Source organism: Monomorium pharaonis, chromosome 10 (assembly GCF_013373865.1).
Source record: "Monomorium pharaonis isolate MP-MQ-018 chromosome 10, ASM1337386v2, whole genome shotgun sequence".
NCBI lineage: Eukaryota > Metazoa > Arthropoda > Insecta > Hymenoptera > Formicidae > Monomorium > Monomorium pharaonis.
Window position 1 is genome coordinate 8,341,677 of NC_050476.1, and position 16,264 is coordinate 8,357,940.

The 16,264-nt window shown below is 28.1% G+C and overlaps 1 protein-coding gene across 1 annotated transcript in view; it reads right to left on the minus strand.

Annotated features, from left to right (window-relative positions):
• Window positions 1-874: 874 nt before the first annotated feature.
• LOC105836312 (serine protease nudel) overlaps window positions 875-16,264 on the minus strand; it is a 41,041-nt gene continuing 25,651 nt past the window's right edge. Inside the window, exons 13-23 of the mRNA XM_036293175.1 lie at window positions 13,108-13,277; window positions 12,930-13,046; window positions 12,298-12,484; window positions 9,907-10,242; window positions 8,808-8,996; window positions 8,581-8,728; window positions 6,791-6,956; window positions 6,488-6,667; window positions 4,469-4,706; window positions 3,014-3,127; window positions 875-1,330 (exon numbers count right to left, since the gene is read on the minus strand). Coding sequence (XP_036149068.1) covers window positions 1,033-1,330; window positions 3,014-3,127; window positions 4,469-4,706; window positions 6,488-6,667; window positions 6,791-6,956; window positions 8,581-8,728; window positions 8,808-8,996; window positions 9,907-10,242; window positions 12,298-12,484; window positions 12,930-13,046; window positions 13,108-13,277 — 2,143 coding nt within the window. The 3' untranslated portion in view covers window positions 875-1,032. The remainder of the gene's footprint in view (window positions 1,331-3,013; window positions 3,128-4,468; window positions 4,707-6,487; window positions 6,668-6,790; window positions 6,957-8,580; window positions 8,729-8,807; window positions 8,997-9,906; window positions 10,243-12,297; window positions 12,485-12,929; window positions 13,047-13,107; window positions 13,278-16,264) is intronic.

Consider the following 16,264-nt stretch of genomic DNA (forward strand, 5'->3'; position numbering starts at 1 on the left):
CGACGGAAAACGGTATCCATTCACATTCCCGGGGTGACTAAGCCACGCTGTCTCCTACGTGATGCACGTGTACGTGCTCGAAGTAATCACGTATCGCGATATTAGAAAATTCGCTCAACGCTATCATATTTATCGCAAACATGGAAATTTCGTATTATATGGTTATCTGATTCCTTTACTGTCAGATACCAAATCCTGTGGATGTATGTACGTCTCATCGAACATATTTTGCTCATTAATACATTAATATAAAATATGTATATTTGCATGTAATGTGAAATGTTGTTAATGACAGTTTTACATTACGTTGGTCATAATTGAATTGATAATACTACGTAAATTATAAAATATCTTTTCTCTCTTACATAGAATTATTTAATGTTTTAAAGGGCACAAAGAAAAAATAGTATTTATTCGATTTATTCAATTAAAAAGAAATTATTTCTTAAATTGATTCGCTTTGCTTAAATATTATTTACAATTTTTGTACTACAATTAAATAAATTTTTAACAATGTGTAAAACTTAATGATATTTCGTGTTTTATACATTTTAAAATATCTTTTACTTTAATTGTCATATATCGTGAGAGAAATAAAATTATTTTTTAAATATATTGTATAATTTAATTTAGTTTAATTTCTTCAGTTAAAAAGATTATATCTTATGATGTTTTTAAAAATTTGTTCTATTTTAAATTTATAGAAATGTTTAAAAAATATTTTAAACTTTTAAAAGTTTCCTTCAAAATTAAAAAATCTTAAAATATGTAAGAATTTATATATATATATATATATATATATAAAGAATTCCAAAAAATACATTTTTTTAGCACTTTTACAAAGTATTTTGATTCGTAGAAGAAATCAGGGGAATTTTCTATAAAGTTAATATATTAAATCTAATAATTAGTAAAATTACACAAGAATTCTGAAAAGTGTTGAAATTTATACAGAAATTATAAAAATAAATATAAAAAAATATAAAAGATTTGTAATATAAATTTGCATCAGAGTTGTAAATAATTTTTTTACTATTTGCACTTGACGAAGAGACGATAACAGGGTTTGTCCGGCTGAACCAGAGTTATAAGCGGCTTGTCATCACGCATGGTTAGCCATGTGTCAGAATTTAATCGTATCATGTAAAAATCATCGCGAGATGGAACAACAGGTTCATCGAAAATTTGAAATTCGTAATCAATAATCCCGTCTGCGTAGCCGCTTTTTCGGCATACATTTACTGCTTCTTCTCCTGACGTTACTACTGATGGATAACATAGAGTGTGCCATACGCCGTAAGATCGTTGCACCACTTCGCCTGCAGCGGATCTGAGAAGCAATTTCACAAATTTAGTTACGTAAGTTCGTTGCTTATTTCGTTAGCATTTAATAACATGACACCGAGAGAATGTGTTTGAGGTATTTATCTTTATAATTGCATGATTATTAACATCAAAAGAACAAAATTCTAATTCCCAATCAAAGCGAATCTTGGCGGAGTTTAATAAAATTTTAATTATTATTAGAGTAAGATAATTAAATTAAGATTAAAAAAGAATTATATTAAATATATATTTTCAGATTTATACAATTGGCTGCCAAGTATTAATAATATTAAGAACAGTGCTTTTAATATTTAAAATCTGTATTAATTACTGGCCAATTTAATACAATTTATTACATTTTTAAGAGCGGATTTTTTGATGCTTGTATCGTAATCAAATTGACGATCATTTTAATTTGATAGATTAGATAGATCAGTAAGAAAAAAAAAATTTAAAAAATTAATTATACAATATCAATAAAAGCCGGATATTGCTTTTTTTACTTTGGAACTTAGGGTTTAATTTATTATCTATTTATCAGTCAAAAGACAATAAATCTTATGTTAATTATACAACAAATAACACTTTGTTGTTAAACTCATGGCATATGAGTTTGAACCACTTAAATTTTGTATTCATTTATTAAAGAGGTGCTTTAGAAAATTACTTTTTGTGTAGTATTGATCATTAGTATTATATAATATAATAAATAATAACTAGTTTATCGTTGATGTATCCATTCAATTGTAATCTTTGTGCAATTTTGTAAAAATTGATTCAATCGTCGACCGTGTCTTAATTATGCATCTCTCTTTAATAAACCTATGTGTTCAATAAGAATTTAACAAAAGTTGGGAAGAATTTGCAAGTTATTATTATTTATTATTTTATTTACATCATATTGAAGTGAACTTGAAATAGGGTAGTTTATGTATCATGTTAATTATCATTAATTATGCGATTAATAATAATAGTTAAAATTGTTATTAATGTATGCGAATAATAGTAAATTAAAACATAAGTTAACATCTTAAGTATCCAAAATCTAGCTTTTATTGTGTCATTATATTTATTTAGATTAATTTGTCGGAGCGCAATATATTTCTTTTATACATTTAATACATTTAATTGATACTGGAATTTTTTTTATTAAGTACTAAGATTTGCTTTGATCGTGAATTGACATTTTCCTCTCTTGATTGTATTAATTATATATTGGTTCAATGCTCAATTCAATTGCTTAAGTATTGTTGTTTAAAATAATTATCATTAAGAGCTTTATTTTATAATTACTACTACTATTACTACTAATAATAATGCTATAATAAAATAATAATAATGACATTGTTTGTAGTTTTATTAAATAAAAAAAAATTTTAATATAAATTACGATAATTTTAAAAATTTATATATCAGAATATGAATAATAAAAATAAAATTAGTATTGCTTTGCATTAAATGCACAAATATAATAATGAATAGATAACATTTTTTTTTATTCGTGAACATTTGGTTACTCGTATTTATGTAGTAATAATAATTATAATTAATAGCTATAATTTGTATGGTAAAACAATTATAAATATATAGTTGGCAAAAAGTAACTATGAATTGTGATAATTGCAATTATTTTTTTCCTCAGTATATTATTTTACAATAATAATAGCGCAGCTCGTTCCAATCTTACCTATTTTTTCCAAACTGTATCTTTCTGCAATCTATTTCGTCTTCGCCGTTTGGACAATCATTATCGCCATCGCACACAAAATCTTGCGAGATGCAGGTTAGATTTTTGCTTTCTCTACACAAAACGTTTATTTATATATAATTATTGATAAAATAGTTTTTACAAGATTTATTATGATATTTATTTGTCGTTTCGTGTAAAACAGTTGATTTATAGTTAACAGTCCTGGATTTGATCCTAATCACCACCTTATATATTTTTTGAAGATGCGTTAGAAGCTGGCGATCTAGGGTTGTACCAGACCTAAAGCCCATATCAGACTATAGATTGTCGATTTACGGTCGACGATTGAAAGATGGACAAGCAGATGGTGGACTAAAATTATAATCGACAATCGTAATAATCTGATGGACTTACAATTAGGCTTGTTTCTGTCAACGTTGATTAACTTTAATCTCGGTTTAACTTAATTATTTTCTTATTCTAGTTCTAAAATTTAGGAAAAATTAAGAGTAAGTTAAACCGAGATTAAAGTTAATCTACATTAGTAGAAACAAGCCTTAAGCGACTAAAACTTAAGGCCTGAGGAACTAAGGGTATATAAACCTAAGAACTAGAAATTGTTCTAATTTAAAAGAAACTTAGGAGCTGTGTTGGGCTTCTATTAAGGTTTAGATTAATTATAAGGAAAACTTAGCAAAAGTCAAAGAAGTTTTTTAAATTTAGATGATGTCTAAGAACTGATATAGTTCCATCTTTCATTAGGATTATCACTACTATTACTACTATTAGTATTATTATTATTACTATTATTGTTTGTACATGTATATGTAGCACTTTTTAATATTAGAACGCTGATAATATTTTGTTAAAGGTACCAATTTTGTAAGTTTATATTTTTGTTTTTAGTTGGTAACTTATTTTGTGTATATTAAAATTATTTATATAATAAGAGAATGTAGATTATAATATGTATGTATTAAAAATTAAAAACTAAAAACAAAAAACTAATAACAAGTTTTATTCATAGTTGTATTTTTTGTGCTAATATAAAATATTTGTATATAAGAAATATTAGTATGATTAACCGAACAAAGCTTGCTCTTTAATTAATTATTTATATTGTACTTATTTTTAATATTTTTACTGTACAATCCAAAAAAGTTGAAATTATTAGCGAAATTAAAATGGCATCACTAATGATTTTGGTGTTAGAATTTTCAAGACATAAGAGATGTATTTTATATTGCGATGTATGTATAAGCCCCATAGTACAGAATATGATATAATAGTTTGTATCTTGATGTAAGTATATGTAAAAATTATACTTTAAATGCTTGTTTCATACACAACTGTGTTTAACGTTTGCATGAAAATCAAAATTACATAATTTTTTTGAGACGTAAACTATTATGTCACGTTAAGTATTATAGTCTTTAAAATTCATAATCTTACGTATTGCATTTGAAGCTGTCTTCGGTGCATTGGCACGCTTCTGGCGACTCGTCTGTCTTATCGAAACAATGTCGGATTCCGTCACACAATTTTTCTGGTGCAGTCAATTTTAAATATTCGGCGCAGTTGCATATCACAGGTTCATCCGTTCCATCTGAGCAATCCACTTTACTGTCGCAAAATGCGCTCTTCGAGACACACTCGCTGTTCTCGCATCGTAACTCCGACTTTGCACATTCTAAAAAAGGTATATTAATCTTAGAATATTGCTGGATAAATTTTTATCCAAATGCTAATTCAAATTTATTACAGATTTTATTATTAAAATTTTGTGATAACTTAAAATAATTTTAATAAATTTTTATCTATTAAAATAATATTTATTAAATAGTTATTTTAACACTTTGCATTTTATAAGGTAAAAAAAAAGTTTAAATTTTTAAGATAAAAAAATTCTTTATGTGAATAGATTTTTATTAAAAATAGCAAGGTTGAGAACGTTACCTTAAAAAAGTAACGCTATACCGTTACCATTACTTTTTGTAAAAAGTAACTCGTTACCGTTACTCGTTACTTATTTTAAAAAGTAACGCGTTATCGTTACCGTTATTTAGAAAGTAACGATTCGTTACTTTTTTCATTACTCTTTTGAAATGTTATAATAAAATGTTATAAAATTACATTATTTAATAATCAATATTAAAACTTAAAACTTTAAACTAGTTTCTATATAGCAAGCTTTTTTATATTAAACTCAACTAAAAAAATTATTCTAATTCTTTATATTAATATCTCTATTTTTTTAGTATACTTATTTTTACAAGAATTTATATACAAATGTCATTTTGTCAAAAATTTGTATTAAACTTTGTTTAATAAAAATTAATGTCGTCATTAAGCATTCCAATATTCATTTCCAGTATTGAAAATCTATAGTTCACATTTCATATACACACACACACATATACTATAGGCTTTTAGACTTTTAGTACTAGCAGTGACTATCGGAATGCAGCCTAACATAAGGTAGGGAATATTTTTCAAACATGTATTTACAATATATTATAAAATATGAAAATAAATATTTTATAATTGCATTTATTCTACGTAACCTATAATGTGACAGATAGGTTATACATTGTATGTATTTGCGTATTGAACACGATTATCTAGAGTCGAATTTTAAATCTCAAAATAAAAGGTTCACGCATTGCATCAACAGGATATTTGAACAGGGCATTCTCATGTGACATTTGCTGCTTTCCATTTACATGAAAACTCAGATAATTCTCACTTGTGACATCATAACTCAGTTAAATGCACGTTCCTTTTGCAGTCTCACAAGTGAGATTTAACTGAGTTTTTCCTACAATCTAAGCAATTTCAAAACCGTGTGCTTTACTGAGTCTTGCATACTCACTTTAGAAGTGAGGTTGTATATTAAGATAATTTTGTCATTAAAATAAGCATGATCACTTGCATGTTTCTTTAAATCACTGAATAATGACGTCACTATCTGAGTATAAAATACTCACATTACTGAGTGACTCAGTCTTACTTTCAGATAAATGGAAGGCAGCAATTGATTTCTAGCCCCCTATACCGGAATATTTTTATCCAATCAAGAATAATGCGCGTGACCAGCGCGCGATCTATTGAAAAGATATAAAAAATAATAGGGAACTAAAGTAACGATAAAAGTAACGACTGAATTCGTTACTGCTACTGTAAAAATGTAACAACGTTACCGTTACCGTTACACACATAAAAAAGTAACGATCGTTACCGAAAAAAAGTAACGAAAACGGTAACGGCGTTACAAGTAACGCGTTACTTCCCAACCCTGAAAAATAGCAGTAAGCTTATAATAAAGTATTAATGTAAAATTATTAATTTAACATCTGATAATTAGTCTTATTAAGTTTTAAATTAATCTATATTGTAAGTTTTACTTGAACATATATATATACATATAGAAGTTTTTAATTGAAATAATAATTATGTAATAGAATTACTTACTGTTATTTATCCCATTTTTTGTTCTGCTCTGTTGCATTTGTAGACATATTTCACTTTCCTCGTCCGCGCCGTCTCGACAATCTGCCACGCCATTGCATACTTGATTCCAAGGAATGCATTGCCCGATGTTACATCGAATGCCGTCGCACTGTGGCTCAGACGTTGGTTGTAATATTTCCTCTGCAGCGATAGAAAAATTAAATCGCTAGAATGTCTTATTGCTTCACGTAAAAATACAATGATCAACATAAGTTAATGAAAATTAAAAATGATTGATATATTTTCATGTCAATCACTGCTTACCCAAAGCTTGTGTGAGATAAGCATGGATGTAATCGATGCTTGTCAAGTTCCGCGTGTTTCGAAAGCTGCACGGGCCGTTGTTTTCGTGAAATACGGCCGTAGGATACCATGCTTTGTCACTGCGACAAAACACCGTTCCGCTCCAAAGCGAAGAAGTTTTATTAGCCTAAACATATACAAAAAGATAAAGTCAAAATCAGACTGTGAAACATATTTTGCTAATTAAGGAGGAATATACATCAAGACGAAGCTTAACTTTGCAATTTTTTTGTGAAAACCCAGCGAGAAACGATAATGAATTCGACATCAATTTGACGTTGAATCGACATCGAAATAATGATTTCGATGTCGAATCGATGTCGATTAGATGTACTATTTCTCACTGGGAAGACGAAAAAAGATTGATAAATAATGCTTATTATATTATAAAAATTATACTTTTCTCTGTTTAACATTTATTTTTTATTTAACACATATTTTATGACTTAATTTATATAAAATAAGATTAAATATTTAAATCATATTTTCCAAACATCACATTAACTACAATCAAGTTGTAAGTTTATAAACTTTTTTAGACACTAAAAACTTCTCGCCATGGAACACTTGACGTGGGATGCTTAGCTCTTTGTGGCAATACAAAAAAGAGTAATGTTTATAGTGAAAAATCGTTATGTTGACTTTGATCAGCTAACATTTCGTTAAAATACGTTTTTATTACAAGTGAAAATTGTAAATCAAAGATTTATTTGTACGAAGGACAAACAATTATGAATTATTTTAGATGTTCGGGCAAAAGACCAAAAAGGAGCAAAGGGCAAAAGACAAAAAATTAAGATAAAACTTTTATACTAACTTCTTCTCTTTGCTACTGTAAGAAAAGGCTGTTTGTAATGCAAAAAACTTTGTCATTTGTAAATATGTAAATATATTTTTAATAAATTGAAAAAGTTATCTGATAACACTGTCCGACACTATTTTTGTAATATAAATGCGAATAGTTATTTCCGACGTATTTTTGTCTGCTGAACACGAATCCGTTGTCAAAAGTTGGCTATCGAGTTACAATGTTGAGAAAAATGGCGTGAAAACCTTCGAAATCGTCATTTTTAGCTCCTTTCACGCCGTTTTTCTCAAAATTGTGACGCAATAGCCCACTTTTGACAACGAATTCGTGTTCAGTATGCAAAAATACGTCGGAAATGACTATTCGCATTCGTGTTACAAAAAAAAGTCAAATTTTGTCGGACAGTGTAATTAGTCTATTAATGGTTAGACTGTTCTCAAAGAAAAGGACGGCGGGAAAAAATGTCATTTTTCTTTACTACATTTATTACTATTAAATAAAGTATAATATGCGTTAAATATGAGAGAAATAATATAAGAAGTAAAAAATTATATATATAGAATATATGATAAGAGCATAATGTGTATGAATATATAAAAAGAAACAACACAATTAATAAGAAAAGAATTACATTAAATTTAAAAGCTGTAAAACAATTTAAAAAAAGCAACTGTTCTGAAAGCAGAAATTGATGTATATGAATGCATGTCATCAGGTAAATGGTTAAAATAATTAACTGTAACATAAGTAACAGCTTGATTTGACGATACGATGACGAAAATAGAATAAGGAAGATTAAAAACAAATAATAGATGATTAAAAATAAAATTCATGGTTAAAATAAAGACAAACACAATGAGATAGCGTAAAACATTACTACTTAAATAATACAAATGAGTGGTAAATTGCTATTTGATTATTATAAACTTATAAAGCTACTCACCGGGCAATTAGTCTCTAAAACTTCGACGAAACAACGATAACAATTGTCACAATTTTTAAGAATCGATTTCAGGAAGATTGATTGTGTCACATGTTCATTGTCTGTCCCGATTGCCACGCATAAATCTTCTTTCGTCGGTGGATATATTCTACGAAAATTCAACAAAATTAGCATGTAAAGAGAAAGTAATATCTATGTGACAATAGACAAATAATCAATATACACACTTCTTCTCTAAAAAGAGTGGCTGCACATAACGAGTAAGATTCACTGCAGTTTTCAAGTGAAGCAATGAAATGTTTGTTCTTTTTACGTTCCTTATCTCGTCAACAATCGATATCTGCTGATGGGGTCCGTCTACATAGAGAAAAGAGCGACTTGGGCCGAGAAGAGCCGTTGTATAATTCACCGATAATCTGCAATTTTTATTATAAGTTATGTATTTTTTCATCGATATATTAATTGATTATTTGAAAAACAATAGCCAGAAAATCTTACTTTTGTAACATTTAAAAACCGTTTAGTTTTTGCAACTGCAATACTAAAAGTAATTAAAAACGTGCAAAAAATGTCTTGCTTTTTTATAAATTAAGTGAAACATGTCACTTGTCTTTAAAAAAGACAACTATTTAATTTTCAAACTTTTGACATAATAAAATGCCATACAAAACAGGATGTTTAATTAAGAAATTCTCTAATGTAATGGTAGGTTCTAAAGACATTATAAAATAAAAGATTGTATTTTAAGAAAAATATTTAACTTTATATTTTATTGTTGAAGATATACAATTCCAAAATAATAAAATTGTAACATTAAATTTCACTATGCTAAAGTAATTTATTGAGTGTATTTTTATAATCTAACACATTATATTATAAAAATACACTCAATAAATCACTTTAGCACAGTGAAATTAAATGTTACAATTTTATTATTTTGGAATTGTATATTTTCAACAGTAAAATATAAAGTTAAATATTTTTTATTTATTACAATGAATATAATGTAAAAAAAAACAATCACTGACTTATGATACCTTTCTGTGAGTAATAGTTTTGTAGATGCAGAATCTAAAAGAAAATTCCACCTAATGTAGTTGCAAAGGAAATTTTGTGAATCTCTTAACGTCTCAATTTCAATTGACTTATGTAGGTTTTCAAATAATCGATTTATTTGTCGAGAATAATAACAAAGAACGATTGTGAGGACAATCAAACATTGTTCTTTAAATTTTACACAATTTACGCTTGACAGATGCACTCAAATAGGTACTTTTGAGACAAGTAGGAGTTTTGATGAAAACGGAATATTAGCTTCTCTCTCACCTGATAGCTTCTGTACAACTCGAACTGGATAATAGCCAGTTCGGTTCCAGGAGTAAGGCCGAACAATGGTAACGGCCCTCGACGAAGATGGCAGCCAGCCATGGCCATAAGTAGGTCTGGCTTCCGGTTCTCGGATCGACGATCAAATGTGAGTTGGCGCTGCTGCTCAAAACCGGTCTGCAGCGAAGTCGTAGTGCTGTACACGTCTTGTTTCCCGCATTCGCCGCGACGTGCTCCGGCGAAGCTCTGTAACTCGTCGCGTTATCCCACCTCCGCAAGAACCTCGTGGCCAGGATCGTTTCATTTACGACAATCTTATCCACCGATTGTAGATTGCTGTTCACAATTAAGAAATGCACGCAAACGTAATTAATATTTTTTGGTTAAAGGAATAATAATATAACTTTATTGAAAATTATGATTAAAAATATAAATAACAAAGAAAAACTGTTATGAATAATATATATTTTATATTTATAATAATAGAATAAAATAGAAAAGGACAAAAAAATATTTATAAATAAGCATAATAATTTAAATATTAAACCTAAAAGCTATAATATATAATACATAATACATAAAATATAATAATAATATATATGTCAATAAAATAATTAAATTATAAACAATAATTAAATTACTGACAAAATCTGCAACCTTCCTGACATATTATTGAAACATTACTTAAATGGTTGAATTATTCCAAAAATTATAATTTTTTCAGAAGAACTATGTTACTGAATTAATTTTTAAACAAAAAGAAATAAAATTGTATGTATTTTCAAAATATCTTTTATTTACTTTTACACCCTGAAGTTTAATTTTGAGAATTTATATCCAAAGAATACTTTTGTTTCTCAAGAACTTTTTAGAATTTTCAAACAAAAGATCTTGTAATGCTGCACTTCTCTTTATTCTATTTCGTATTTGTCACTTATGAGTAATAGAAATCCGTCGCGTCGATCTAGTGCATGGCAGTAACGCGTACAGTTCGCAAGTTTGCAAAATTATTTTATGTAAAAACTTTTTGCAATGTTCAATAAATTTCAAAATTTACATGTGATAGATTTTAAAAACATTTCTATTCTAACATTTCATATGACATATTATAGAATCTTTTGAGAATTGTATTATAAAAACTTTCGGTAAAAATCGGTGCTGTATGAGTAAGAAAAAATATGTTGTACGTTTTACGTGGACTACTATGTGGTTACACTTTTCGATCTGATATCCATGAATGTAATGTTATGATTTTTAAGTCGATATTCTTTTTTCCCAAACTTTTAATATAAATTCTACATGAACAGTTTTATATAGATTTTGATAATAATAATGATCCATGTAAAACTGTTGATAAAATGTAACGTAAATAAAAATAGGAGGTGAGGAGCTAACGTAAATAAATTCACATATATTTTTATATTGCACAATTGTAATAGTATTTATGAACGGCGAAAAAGTTATATGAAACAAAATTAAAGATGCAATATTATGAAATTTTTTGCTGTTCTAATGAAATGAAAAGTTTTCGTGAGATTAAGCGCCTAAAATTAGGTTCTTCAAGGTATTTTGTTACGTTTTAAAACAATGTGTTAAAAATAAATATAACATCGATGTTAAAAGGTTCAAAAAATTAAAAACAATTGAAATAAGAAACATAAGTCATGCTGGATATACCATATTATTTATAAATAATAAAATATAAATGTTTTAATTCTATTGTTAGCTTATCCTTAATGTGTCATTATAATTTAAAATTATGTCGCAAAATATTATAGAATAATGTATTAACAAATGTTGACTAGATAAAACTGGAAATTATATTCTCGATACATAATTTGCTTAGTCAAACTTTAATAATCTTTCTGAATCGTCAGTATTCGTCAATCACGATTTCAAAAAGTTTGCGTTTCATTGTTGATTGTTTATATTATGCATATATATCAATAGTTTTTAAATATAGTGTTTTGAGGTAATATTTAGTGTTAGAATACATAAAAGTTAAAACTTTTATGTTTTTATACAAATTTTATTTATTATAAAATCTATGTAGGTGTATATTAATCACAACAAAAGTTAACTAGAAATTTTAATTTGATTTCTAATTTTATTACTAAGCGGACTGTCCATTTAATTAATAATGTAAGTTCCACGTAGATAATCCACGTGACAGGAATATCGATTTCACATACCTGTACTTATGGAAATATATGTATATAAATAAAATGGAAATATATAATGAAAAATACAAAGAAATAGCAAGAAAAATTTAGTAGCTAAAAAACAGCAAAAAGTACTGTTTAATAATAATAATTAATGTATTTAGGAAATTATGTTTATAAAAGCATTTGATTTTTATCGAACCACTGGATATTTAAAAATCAAACATACATGAATCCGAGATATTTGCACAAGTTCCCTCCAATTATTGACATTGCAGTGTTATTATTCAATACGTTTGATTGAGGACATTCTACGTTCCACGTTCCATTGGAATATCTACTGAGCAAACCTTCTGTGTTCAAAATTGGTCGATTATCGCTATCGATAGTTATGTATTCTCCGTCAGTCAACGCAACTGAAAAAAGAATATAGCATTCACTCAATACCAGAAGCATCGACGTTTTCATTTGTTAAACGAATTAAGCAAATAAATTATTATGAAAATAAAGACAATAATAAAAAAACCAAGGATTATTGCACCAATAAACAAGTAAAGCAACTTAATATAATTACTTTTTTATTTAAAAATTATTTTAATTAAATCTGTATAAAAATTAAATTTAAAAATTATTAATTAATTTGCAATTATTTTAAAGTCCTATTTTTATGCAATATTTTTCAGAATAATAGAAAATAATTAATAAAAAATTAAAAAAGTAAAAGATTTTGTTTTTCGTCAAGAAATAGAATATTAATCTAAATTTTAAGAAATCGACATGGTTAATAGTGCATTATTCGATACCTCTAATGTTAACATTTTTTAAACAAACTTTATTGAGAACGCGAAAATATATACTTACGGCAATCATCCTCGTCCTCTCTTAGGGGACAATCAAATATTCCGTCACATTTTTTTGTCAGTGGGATGCAATTTCCGTTGCTTCTGTTGCAATGAAACTCGTCGTCCTTGCATATACCTAAAATGATTGTTTTGTTGAACAGATGAAAACAACGGCGAAATTACGTACGATCGAATACCGCAATTTTTCTCGTCCGTTTCGTCGTTACAATCCAGATGTCCGTCACAAATCGCTGTGGGTTGGAAATTCAACAGATAATCTTTACAAGTACAATCTTCTTCATCAGTACCGTCTTCGCAATCTAAGTATTTGTTGCATCTTTTGTTGATCATTATGGTTTGAATCAGACTGTGAATAAACAGTTCGTTGATTTTAAAAATCTTAACGTTTTTAAATAAAATATTTTAGTTGAATAAGGGTGTTTCTAAATTTACTTAATTTTTTAAAAACTTGTATGTATATATATATATATTATATATTTATATTAAAAACTTTATTTAAGAGTTTTAAACTTTCTACGTAATACATGAAAAAAGCACTCATAATTGAATTAATAAGGTACGTTTGGTTAAATAAATTTTAATAAAAATAAACAAAAGTTTCTAGTTGTTACACAAATATTTTAATATGCAACCTGCAGAACATTTAAATACAAAGATCACTATAAATATTTGATTAACACTTTCTAGATTTTTAAAAAAACTTAATAGTTCACAATAGATAGACACAGCAGTATTTTATTTTTTATAAGAAAAAGAATTAAATACAATTACAAAAAAGATATTTAATTAAATTAATAGGGTACATATGATTAAGTGCGTTTTGATAAAATTAAACAGAATTTTTTGTTATTTTTAATAAGATTTGAGATTTTAAGACTGGAACGTTGGATTGATTTTGGTTGGATTTATTGGCTTATAAATTTTATTTTGTTGTTTAAAGGACCCCGCACTAACCTTATGGATTTTGGCTCCCGGTGTGAAATTGTCCGAAAATTTAATGTATTGTCCTACTATCCTGTCTTACTGTCCTAAACAAATGTCTCAACGGGTACAAAATTCAAAAATGCTTAGAAACTGAGTTATGGAGCGCTAAAGTATAAAAATGCATCTATTTGCTCGATGATTTCCGACGTTTTACATGTACTACAGTTCGCTCTCTGAATAGTGCCGGCTCAAGTATTCACCACTAGTTCCTGCTGTGAAAATTCGCGACGCGCTTTCTAAATAGTGCTGCGCGTGTGCAGTTGTTCTGCGGTTAAGTTTTTATGCTTCAGGAATTCTACGCTGAAGACGGCAGTGTTATAGTAAGGGTAGCATTCAAGTGAGAATAAGAGGAAGCGGCACTATTCAGAGTGGCACTATTCGGGAAGCGGATTTTAATATACAGCCACACCATATATTTCTATATGCAGATACAATAATAATTTCTTTTCGAGAAGTTTGTCGATAACTTAAATCAGTCTATTTTAGGACGTTTGTTACATTTATTTTCTTAAAAGCATTGTTTATCAGTTACTATATAATCAGTACTTTTAAGAGCTACTTTTCTGAACTTCTTTTTACAGGAAAGTCATCGATCGGTGAAATCAGTCTTGTAAGTCCTGTTAGAACTCTTCTCTTAATTGTTTCTTCACGGAACTATCTCCTCAATTTCTTTTCCAAAAGTTATTGAGGAGAACCAAATCCCCTTTATCAAAACCTTTTGTATTGTTACCTATTTCAATAGCTGTTTTCAAATCTGTTCTGATGGTATATTAGCTCAAGAGAGAACATGGTCAAAAAAAATCTATTTACGGTGTTACGTTTGTGATAATCGATTCATGCTGAAAATAATGTTTTGAATAGACAGAGAAGAAAATGCTGACAAACGTGAGATAGCCATCCGATGCCGAGAGGGATTCTATAGACTGATCAAACCAGATTCCATAACTGATCAAACCAGAATATGTTTAAACTGCAATCAATCTATATTGAAATAACTTTAATCAAGCAGGACCCTTTGTGGATAAAGTTTGAAATTCTGACACAGATTCAAAATAGCACCTGATCTGTAATTCTGATATTAATTTGACTAAATTATCAGATGAATGTACAACTAATGTTTTTGTTCTATGAAACATTCATATTCCTGGTAATGTTGGATTATTTAAATGGCAGACACTATTTGAATAATCGAGGCTATTTGTTACGACCTCTGTTATTGGACTTGTGTTTCGTTAATCGACCTTATGTTATCAAAAGGCCGCAACTTCATTTATTTCTGCAAGAGCTCCGTGTTGTTGCACAAGATTAATCGAGAATTGTTAATAAAATTAGTAAATCTGATAAGAATTTCGGATGTTTTTCTCCAGTTACAAAAGAACAGTTTTAGGATTTTTTTACTTACTGTGATAGAGTATTTCGTGAAAATAGTTACAGATATGTCTCTATTTATATGCATACAGTACTCGCTACAGTTAAACAATCTTTAATGCTATAATTTGTACCTAATAATATTGAATTTGATTATTATGTAGAAAGACATGTTACAGAATTTGCCAACCATCTATATAATCTACAGCCACACATTCCTCAAGTGATTGCTATTAATAGGTGGTACTTATACTTATATACATAAGAATAGCAATTTGCGAGCTCTTCGCCAATCTTATAGCTTTCATAAGGAAAGAACTTCATAAGGGAAGGGAAATTATCAACTCAAGCCTGCTTTAATAGTCACTCCTGATGGCTATATACTAGAAATTCGAGGGTCTTATTGATGCATCCAATAATAATGCAGTTATGCATTATTATGTTGCAAAATAAATTTGATAATGATGCAGCTAAAATAAATGAGTGGTTTAAAGAAAATGACATTATCGTTGATAGAGGCTATCGGAATATTACGAACTTATTGGCACGTTTAGGTATTACGTGTAAAATGTTTGCATTCCTTGAAGCTGGTGAGCGTTAATTTTCTACGAAGATGCTAACAAATCTTGATTGATGACAAAACACAGACGGGTAGTAGAGGCTACAAATGGGCACCTAAAATCCATTTTTTAATTTCGGGCACAAGTAATATAAATCCAACATCTTCCAAATCTGGGAGATTTCTACCGGATAGTTAGAACTATCCTCAATAAATATTATTTTCTCAATTATATGAATGACGCTAATACTGCACTGGCTCAATGATTAGGGTAAATTAGGGTATGATGGCCATACGGAAAAGATGGCCAATAGTTATAATTTCTCCAATAATTGCTAAATAATGTGTTCTCGTAATTATTTTCAAAGATAATTAATATTTACTCTAGTTTATGTGCGTATACTATTCGAAATAATGATATT